The 10,587-nt window shown below is 34.6% G+C and overlaps 2 protein-coding genes across 2 annotated transcripts; one reads left to right on the top strand and one right to left on the bottom strand.

Annotated features, from left to right (window-relative positions):
* Positions 1-3,392: 3,392 nt before the first annotated feature.
* On the top strand, positions 3,393-6,583 carry LOC106343832 (peroxidase 29). The gene is made up of 3 exons (XM_013783158.1): positions 3,393-3,709; positions 5,300-5,660; positions 6,060-6,583. The coding sequence occupies exons 1-3, from the start codon at positions 3,464-3,466 to the stop codon at positions 6,467-6,469; spliced, it is 1,017 nt and encodes a 338-aa protein (XP_013638612.1). The 5' UTR covers positions 3,393-3,463; the 3' UTR covers positions 6,470-6,583.
* A 1,241-nt stretch (positions 6,584-7,824) lies between these two features.
* Positions 7,825-8,433, bottom strand: LOC106292249. Its single transcript, XM_013727853.1, has one exon. It carries the CDS (start codon positions 8,431-8,433, stop codon positions 7,825-7,827), a length of 609 nt encoding a protein of 202 aa, XP_013583307.1.
* Between the last annotated feature and the right edge of the window lie 2,154 nt (positions 8,434-10,587).

Here is a 10,587-nt window from a genome sequence, read left to right as displayed (position 1 = left end):
GGAAAATCCGCGTATCTCTCCAATATCGAGTAGTCGTTGAAGATCTTATGGTGTGGGTCTTCGTAGATACTCATCTCCAAACAAATTTATGATTCCTTCAACAAAATGTTCCAAGCATAAAAGCGCAGTGCTCTCACCAAGTCGAAGGTATTCGTCGACTGCATCAGCTGGGCAACCATATGCCATCATACGAATTGCTGCCGTTGCCTTTTGTAACAGTGAGTGACCGAACCTTCCAGAGTAGCATCTCTTCTTTGTTGAAAGTATGGGATTTCAGCGGAGAGTCGATCAACAATATGCATGAACAAGGGCTTGTTCATTCGAAAACGGTGTCGAAACATTTGAGAAGGATATGTTGCATCTTCACTAAAATAATCGTTCCATAACTGCAAGTGTCCTTGGCTTCTATGGCATATATAAAAAGCTAGAAACGCCTTTTGCTTTAAGTATAAAAGAGTGGACCCTGCTAATGTCTTGGTTAAAGCCACTATAGAAGCTGAGATATGGCGTGAGTTGCAGGTTCCCCCACGCTCAGAGGTCTCTCTGGCTTGTGCCCAGACCTTAAGACTTCGTGGCTGGTCTAAACCGACAGGTATTTAGGTTAAATGTAATGTGGCGGCATCTTGGCTAAATAGTTCAGTCAATAGTGGAGGTGCTTGGATAGTCCGGAACGGAGAAGGCGAGACTCTGATGCATAGCAGAAGGTCCTTCTCCAATGTTGATAACCCACCTGATGCGGATCTTTGTTCCCTCTTATGGTCCATTAAGGCAATGCGGGATCTACGTGTGAACAAGATCATCTTTGAATCTTCATCATCCATTCTTAGAGAATCATTCCTAAACCCCTTGTTACATCCTCAGGCCTGGCCTATGGTGTCGAACATTCTTCATATTCTTGAAGGCTTTGGTGAATGGAGGGTGGAACATGTGGTACCGGAGAGTAATAAAGTGGCTTCCTTGATTGCTGTAAGTGTTACTAATGATCACCACTATCAATCTTATGTGGCCTCTGGAGGTCCCTCTTGGTTACGAACTCTGTTAGAGCGAGAAGCGGGGAGCCGTAACCAATAAGCACAATTTCCTTGCTCTGGTCCAGTGATGTGTCCTGCTTTACTGCCTAATGGTGGCGCTATGTCTTTTCTTTGCTTTTTCTCTCTTTGTTTTATGTTTTGATGTTCTTTTTTCTTAAGCTTTGTCTTTGCCTTAGTCCTCATACTTTGTTCTCGCCTTGTCGCTTGTTTCGGCTTGGGTCAATTGGCCTTTGTCCTTGAATGATAAATCCAGCGTTAAAAAAAAAATACTAATATACCTTTTTACTTGCAAACATTTATATATGTTAATCCATAAGAATGTGTGTTTGGAGGAAAGAAACTTGAGGTCAATAATTTTCAAATGTACAGTGCATATGGATCACAACTTTACATGAGATATAGTAAGTATTAGTCGTTTTCAACGTATTAATGCAATTAATTTGGCAAAAGAAATAGTTTGGCATAGCTGCGATGAGTGCGGGACCAATACATTAGTTTTAAGAAGGTTATTCAATAAGGGATATATTTTGTCCACAACAAATTCAGAAGCTCACTTTAATGAGAATGGGAACATAGAAGAAGAAGAAGAAGAAGAAGAAGAAGCTACAACTTTAAGCCGTTAATATTGTTAATTGTGAAATTGGCTATACTATACTCTTGTTGATAATAACTTAGAATTGACGTAATTTACTTCTCGTTGACAATATTAGGCCCTTTAATTATGTCGATTGCTAGCTAACAAAACGGTTAATCAAAACATGTTTGGTTCTTCTTAGCAGAATCCATATATATACCGTTAAATTCTTATCTACTTTATACAGAAAATGATATCAAAACATATAAAATAGGACTTAATTTTCGACGTATCTCTTTTTAATCAAATTATCAAATATAACATTAACGGATACTCTTGTACGCTTGTGAAACTGTGCAGTGTAAAACTACAAAGAAAGTTGTAAGGTGGATGGAGGAATGTAAATAGGTGGGGGCACATATATATAAAATATTTTTCAGTTGGAGGCATTTCATAGACACCATAAGAATTACTGAAGAAAATTTTAAAATGAGATGGGGGCACATGACCCCATACCCTTGGCCGTACGTCCGCCCTGGTTGTAACGTTTTGCGGATCTAAGAAGGAAAAAAACAGAAACAGTTTTTAGGATCACAGAAACAGCTAAGGACATTCATTTCACCGAAAACTCGTATTAATTAGTCTCACCAACTTACTCTTTACTCGTCTTTATCAGAACCATATACTTTTGTATATCGTTTTTGTGTTCGGTTCTTTTTTCTGAAGTTCTGAACATATTGATTGCGATCCAATTTTTTTATAGCTTACTTATAAAGCTTATCTGAATTCATCCAATACATCTTCCTTACACAATTATTTCAAGGTCATTTACATTTTCTTTTCTCAGAAAACATTTCACTAAAAATTTTGAAAATATATTTTCTTCCATGCCTCTTTTAACTTAAGCAAGACATTAATCATGCATTTGCCTGGTGTTAAAACATCTAATCAAGCGATTGTTAATTAGTATATATAAATTAAAATGCTAACAAAATCATATGATAGTTTAAATATAATAAAAGTAGTAAGTATGCGCTAGAGCTTTCTAAATGTTGATTCTGTACAAGTATAAACTAAAATCCCTTTCGTCAAAAAAAAAAATAAACTAAAATCAATAAACATGTAGATAGATAGTTAATATATATGTATACATGTCACATTATGATAAACGCTTACGTGAAACTAAACCTAACTGGTCACATTATGCATGTTGCTCTACTCATTTTTTGTCTTGTCTTCTCAATCAACTGTTTCCACCTATAACCATTAATTGAACCAAAGCGGTCCACTGGGTTCACTGGGTTCACTGTTTTCTATCAACTATTACTGAAATAAAAAGATGAAAAGAATGAAACAGTCGGGTTTTTCTCTACCATTGAAAATATATATACTTTCTTCAACGTAATATTAATTTTCAATAGATTCGGTCGAGAAGCTCTAAACCACACTTAAATCAATACCAACTCTGGCCGGTCTTTACTTCTGTTGGCACTTTAATTATTAATGTCACATCGCTGCAGCAAAATTGTATAAAGCAGGCTTCTTTTTCACTTAAATTCGAATTAATCAACCGAAAATTGAGATCAACCGGCATAATGGGGATTCAATATGGCTTTTTCTTTGGGTTCGTGAAATGAAAGCATGAGGATAACCAAACTTAAACCAAAAATCGAACGAAACCGGTCGGTTAAAATCAAATTAATGTCGTATTCCTTTAATTTTCGGTTGGGATTATTAATGTCACGGCTATAGCTTCGGCTTCCTATATATCCATCCATACATACACTTCCAAGTGCAATACGAAAGTCATTTTCTCTTCAATCAACTCAAACTCCAGTTAAAGAAACAAAAAAAGACGATGATGAAACCAAAGAGCATAGCTGCAGCTTTTGCATCATGGTTTGTAATCATAAGCTTGTTATGCAGCTGCATTAGTGGCGACCAAAATGAGACCAATTATGAAGGTCTATCTTACAATTACTACGAGAAAACATGTCCAAGACTCGATGAGATCGTGAGATCTTCAATTTCACCAATGTTTGCTCTTGATCCTACGGCTCCGGCCGCCTTGCTAAGGCTTATGTTTCATGACTGTCAAGTTCAGGTTCTCTACCATCCTACATCCATCTCTCTCTAGAATCGTTTTCAACTCGATATTATTAGGGTTTTGGTTTGAAAAGTATTAATTTGTTAAATATGTTTATGTATTCCACGAATACTTTGATTAAGTGAATAAACATACATGATCATATATAATTCTTTTGGTTATAAATACGGAGCTAGCTCGTTCTGAAGTAGTGTCTTTCTGACATGAACTTGACCTTTTGTTTTATCTGTAGTTTAATTTGCTTTTATACAAACAAAAGTTTGAGATGTTTTATATATATATATGGTTATATATTTAGCTAACTATGTAATTTATGTGATAGTGATTTGTATACTTAGAAGATAAACAGGACACGAAAATTTCGCTAAGATCACTTTACTTAGAGCATCTCCAAAAGACATTATATAATTTCAAATATGAAGTTTTTTGCTCTATAAAAAGGAACTTCAAGGAGTGAAACTCTATATTTGAAGTTTCACTACTCAAAACTTTAAATTTGAAGTTTTATATTTTTATTTACATTTTGGTCCTTACAATCACACATCACTTTTATAATCCATAAATATTTTTTTTTGTTTATTGTTTTAATCCTTAAAAAAATTATATCTCATAAATATTTTAATTTTTGTTTACAGAATTTAAATTTTACACATAAAATTAAATAAAACTTTAAATAAGATTTAAAATATTTTAACTAATAAAACAATAATATACAAAAGAAACTTAACAAAAATATTTTAAAAAATTACATGAAGACATAACTATTACACAAATTTAAATATTACAACAACACTAGTAGTCATGTAAGTTTGATCTGAAACCTTCAAAATTTTTAAATATTGTTCACATTATTTTTTGTGTAATTGAAGATGGATGTTGTTGTTGTTTTTGATGTCTTTTCGTACAATTTTTTTTTGTACATATCGAATATATTCATGAGTATTAATATCATCGAAAAAAATTAGTATTTTAGTAATATTTTATGGTTCTGTTTTACTTTCTTGTTCTTATCTAATATATTTATAAGTATCAATATCATCTGATTTCAAAAAAAGTAAAAATGATGAGAACTATTCTTACTTCAAAATACACTAATAGATCATATATGCATTACGAAAATCATTTATGGAATAATGTGGTATTTTACTTGAAGTTTAATATTAGTTAAGTTATTTTTATTTAAATTTTTATATTCTAATAGAATATTTCATTAATTAATATTGTTGTGATATGTTTATATATGTGCTAGTTATTTATAAAAGTTTATATGAATTCAAATTAGTTATGACAAATATAAGAACCATATTATAAAATACAAATAGTTTTGAAGTTGAGTTTGAAGTTTTACTTTTAGAGAAGAACACATTTAAACTTCAAATATAGAGTTTTGAAAATTTCTTATTCGCTTTAGGTAAACATGTAATGGACCGCTGCGTAGGAAGCAGGAAGTCTTTTTATTTGTTTCCATGCTAGCTATAACACTCAAGTGTATCATTTATTCTCGGTCCTATTTATTACAGACTGATCATCATTTAATCAGTTGTCGAAAGAACAAATGTGTGTTTAATTTGCTACTTCATTTCACAGGGATGTGACGCATCTATCCTAATCGAGCCAAGTGGGGACCAGCAGTTCACAGAGCTTGACTCAGCCAAGAACTTCGGAATCAGAAAGAGGGAACTCATTGGCTCAATCAAAACCTCATTGGAGGTCGAATGTCCCCAGCAAGTCTCTTGCTCTGACCTCATCATCCTCGTCGCTAGAGAAGCCGTCGCTCTCACTGGTGGCCCACTCATCGCAGTGCCGTTAGGAAGAAAAGACTCTCTCTCCACTCCCAGCAAACACGTGGCTGACTCTGAGCTTCCTCCCTCCACTGCTGATGTCGACTCTATCTTAAATCTCTTTGCTGGCATAGACATGACCATCGAGGAGTCCGTAGCCATTATGGGTATAGATATACATATTTTGATACTCATTCAGTTCACAGAAAACATACTTTCTACTTTTTCATACATATTAAAAATATAATAGTTATATATAATATTTATTTTTATCTTACATTTTTCAATAACTATCAACCAATAATATTTGTTCAATTTAAATATTTTAATTAATATTTTTTTAAAAATATAACTTATTAAATGTCAATTAAAATTTAGAAAATATATCTTTATAGAACAAAAAATCTACAAAATCTAATTTTCAGGAGTATAAAATTTATAATAAGTGTATACAGTTATACATAATAAATGAACTATGGACTTTAGATATTTATTTCTTTTAATAACAGTTTTGGATTACACCTATCTATATAAACACTTTTTCGTTGGTTTTGTTTGATTTGTAGGTTCACATTCAATAGGAGTGACACACTGTAACAACGTGTTATCGCGTTTTGATAACGAAAACGCAACGAACGCGAACATGGATCCACGTTTTCAAACATTTTTGCGAGTTGTTTGCCCAGAGTTTTCTCCGACATCCAAAACAGCGGAAGCTACATTTGTTCCCAACGACCAGACTTCGTTGATCTTTGACACAGCTTATTATGATGATTCCATCGCGGGACGTGGCAACCTGAGAATTGACTCGGAGATTGGAGTGGACCCACGCACACGCCCGTTTGTCGAAGCGTTTGCGGCTGATCAGGACCGTTTCTTCGGTTCCTTCTCTTCCGCGTTTGTTAAATTGTCTTCTTACAAAGTGTTAACCGGGAATAATGGAGTAGTTAGAGGCGTGTGTGACAAGGTAGATTGATGTATATTTACAACAATCAAATATGTTACACTCCGTTAAAAAAACATAGTGTGAGGCATATTGTTGATATATATTGTATCAAAAATTCATAAATATACTGATTAATTTTATTAATATATCTTCTTAATAATTTTATTTTAATATTAATTTTTATATTTATGCTAATTTATTTAATTAAATATAAATATTAAATTCTTTTTGTGAGTTTTTCGGTTTTCTAGTCTGTTGCTACATGACTTCCCGCCGTAAATATCGTTTAAATATTATTTACGGTAAGTAAGTTTTGTATATATTTGAAATTTATGATAATTTTGATAAATTAAATTTGTTGATAAAAAAATCAATAGAGAACTTTTGATTGGTTAATAATGAAAGAATAACATTAATTTTTATTACATTATATTAATCATCTTAACACATGCGTTTCATAATTAGGAAAAGGTAAAAATTAAAAAGAGAAACTACAATGCATATATGAGTTGTGACATATATATAGTATTTATGTCAAATTCAGAAAATAGTAAGTTTGAAAAGATTCTATCATATTACTTGGATATATTATAAATTTATTTTGGGGTTTTAAAAATATTATTATTTTGTCATCAATAAATATTAATTGTTAGGTATAGTTTAGTGGAGTAGTGTACACAATTAATCAACAATATAAAATTAATTTCAAAAGATTTTGAAATATAGTATAAGAGATCCCATAAATATTCTCAAGACATTTGTATGTTTATATACCTTTATATTAAATGTGATATATTATTTAATAAAGTTATGGTTCTGATCAAAAGATATCTATAAATTCAGATAATTTGAAGAAACTTTAAGCTATATATAATTTCATTTATATTATAGCTATAGATTCACATTCTGATAAAGATGAAAATCATGTAATCTGCAATAACGTATAATATTATTTCACTGTAACACACTATAAATCAGGTATTTAAAATAAACTAATACATATTAGAACATTAAGCCATACATGTTATTGATATATATACTAAGTATACCATACATGTTATACTTATAATATATGAAATTAACCTAACGACATGTTATACCATACATGTTATACAGATGGAAATTAGTTCATCGATATTATTTGTTTGAGAATTATGAAGGTCTTACAGTTTTTATCAATAAAGTGACATCCAATTTATGAAGTATATATATTTTTTCATTAAATTTAGTATTAGCTCGGTTTTCTAAAAATCGAAATTTATTTATATTATCATATTTAACGACTATATTTATTTTAAATATATGTCTATTGTTAGACGTATAAATTTTAATGTTTTTTTCTTTTCTTTTAGTTATGATACAATAAACTAATAAAAGTCAGGTTATTATAACTTCTCATAGCGCAGAGACACCGCCGCTTCCTCCCCGTCATAGAACTCTCCTCCTTTGAAATCCACCGTCGTCTCGAGACACAGATCCTTGAACGCGTCAATGACTACTTGCACCCGGTTATGCTTCACATCAACCGCAACCACTCTCCCCAAGGCACCCCCAATGCTCTCAAAGGTCGGGACCGTCCTAAACTCAAGCGGGACTCCAATGACTCTTATCCAGAACATGATCTCTGAGGGAAAAGACTTGGACTGTTTTGGTTGCCACCTTGCCAAGGCCAGCATCCAATAGTCGAAATGGAAAGGCTGCTGCATTAAAACCGCTTCAAGTTCCTCCTCCGTCTTGAAGTCGAACTGGAATTTGCCAAAGCCCAAATCAGTTCTCGTTACCCTCTCCTCCAATTTCCAAATCTTTAGAAGATTTGTGAACAACGCCTTCATCTCCTGTTCCTCCGGATTCATACATCTCCCGATCAAAGTCTTGGAGTAGGTTTTGATCAATGCGGAGTTGTCAAAATGCGCCACTGAGATCTTCAGTCTTTTGCGCATACCCTCACCATTCCTCAGCTCCTCACCGTAGCTCAAGAGCTGGCTCTGCGTCATGATAATCAGGAAGAAAAAGAAAACTTTAAGCATGCAAAGAACGAGGAAAGAACCAGTGATATCCCAAAAAAACACTTCTGTCATCTCCTTATATTGACCCCAATTTCCCATATATTCAAACACCAAATATTCCACAATTAATTCGTATCTCTGTAATTTGATACTTTCTACTCTCAATCCCCGCAGATACCAAAACACCCAAACCTCGGTAAGGTAAAACAGCCCCATCTCCAGAAGGTATGAAGAGGAAAGAAAAGAATCACGATCTAAATTACAACCTGTAAAGATCCTGAGATCAATCTCTATTGCGTCCAGACTCCACCGCCCTTGGACCCAGATCCTTAAACTCCGACAGATCCTCTTTCCGATTCCCGGATCTCTCCCAAATCGGACCAAATAAAAGCCTTGATTCCCATAATCCTTGTTGTGATCACCATAGATCGAGTCCACCCAATCCCCTGCTCGAATTCCCGGATTCCATCTTCGTAAAATCATCAAACCCTAGTCGCCAATATCATCGCCGTTTTTAATCTACTTCTTTAAAAGACTGAACTAGCTAAGACGCAGGCGGAAGGATCAGAGGCGATAATTGACACTACTGAGGAGGAGATGGGTTTAATCAAGCTCAAGGGAGTGATGGGGCAACAGGAGGACATAGCAGCTGACATTGATATGGAAATAGAGGCTATTCATGCTTCCATATTGGAGAATGGTGAGGATGTGGAGGTAGAGGATGAGTTTCAGACTCTCTCGGAGGAGGAAGCTGAGCAACTGGCTGAGGTTGATGGGCAAGAGGAACTGGTGAGTGGTGATGGCAACAACGCAACGGTAGCAGATGACATGGCGACGAGACAGAGTAATCGCAGGAGGCTGCTCAAACCCAGCACAGCGGGTAGCAACAAGATGAGGATGGCAAGCTCGCTTCTCTCTCCACGCAAACGTGCTGTAGCTAAGGTGGTAATTCGTCAGGGTGATGGTGGTAAACAGTTAGAAAGAAAGGAACTCCAGTCCTCTCGCTCGAAAGGGCAAAATCAGTCTCTTTATATATATGAAAATATTAAGTTGGAATTGCAAGTCACTGGACAAAGAGTTATCTCCGGGAAATATGGCATAAAAACAAACCAGATTTTTTATTTTTATCAGAAACGAAACAGGATTTTGGTTTAGTACAAGGATTTCAATTTCACTTTGGTTATGACAATCTGGCTACGGTGTATCCAATTGGGAAAAGTGGTGGTTTAGCTCTCTATTATAACAATGAGTTCCAAGTTAAAATTTTATATTCAAGTAATAGAATGATTGATGTTGAGGCTGTGGTCAAAGGGAAACAAGTTTTCCTTACATTTGTATATGGTGAACCGGATCAGAAACTAAGGGAACAAGTTTGGGAGCGATTAACCCGGTATGGGTTATCCAGGTCGGATCCTTGGTTTATTGTAGGAGATCTAAATGAGATTACTGGGAATCATGAAAAGGATGGGGGTTCTTTACGATGTGCAACATCTTTTATTCCCTTTAATAATATGATACGAAATAGTGGGTTATTGGAATTCCCAGCTCGAGGTAATAAATTGTCATGGCAAGGCCGGAGAGGCAAAGGGAAAGGAACGGTGATGGGCAGATGCAGATTGGACCGAGCCTTAGCTAATGAAGAATGGCACACACTGTTTCCAGTTTCTTATACATAATACTTGAGGATGGTGGGATCGGATCATCGCCCTGTGATTGCTTTTTTGGAAGACAGATCATCAAAGAGAAGAAGGGGACAATTTAGGTTTGATAAAAGGTGGTTAGGCCAAGAGGGGCTAATGGAGTCAATTGTATCGGGCTGGACAGAATCCAGAACAGGTCAATCAGAGGATTTTATTACTAAAATTAGTAACTGCCGACATGAGATATCATCTTGGCGGAAGGAAAATCAACCATATGGAAAGGAAAAAATTCATAATCTTCAACAAGCTCTGAAGGAGGTACAAACATATAACAACAGATCACAAGAGGATATTATTGAGATTTCCAGGAAATTACAAGAGGCGTATAAGGATGAGGAAGAGTATTGGCATCAGAAGAGTCGGAATATGTGGCATTCATCCGGGGATCTTAACACAAAATTTTATCATGCTTTGACAAAGCAACGACGCATTCGAAATAAAA

This window comes from Brassica oleracea, chromosome C5, assembly GCF_000695525.1.
Source record: "Brassica oleracea var. oleracea cultivar TO1000 chromosome C5, BOL, whole genome shotgun sequence".
Taxonomy (NCBI): domain Eukaryota; kingdom Viridiplantae; phylum Streptophyta; class Magnoliopsida; order Brassicales; family Brassicaceae; genus Brassica; species Brassica oleracea.
This window is presented reverse-complemented; position numbering and strand designations above follow the sequence as displayed.

What these genes read in the sequence shown, in the direction of transcription:
- LOC106343832 (XM_013783158.1), top strand. Translation starts at nt 3,464, where the DNA reads ATGATGAAACCAAAGAGCATAGCTGCAGCTTTTGCATCATGGTTTGTA. An exon ending in TTCATGACTGTCAAGTTCAG is followed by an intron (nt 3,710 to 5,299) that starts GTTCTCTACCAT and finishes TTCATTTCACAG; the next exon opens with GGATGTGACGCATCTATCCT. An exon ending in GGAGTCCGTAGCCATTATGG is followed by an intron (nt 5,661 to 6,059) that starts GTATAGATATAC and finishes TTTGATTTGTAG; the next exon opens with GTTCACATTCAATAGGAGTG.
- LOC106292249 (XM_013727853.1), bottom strand. Translation starts at nt 8,433, where the DNA reads ATGACGCAGAGCCAGCTCTTGAGCTACGGTGAGGAGCTGAGGAATGGT.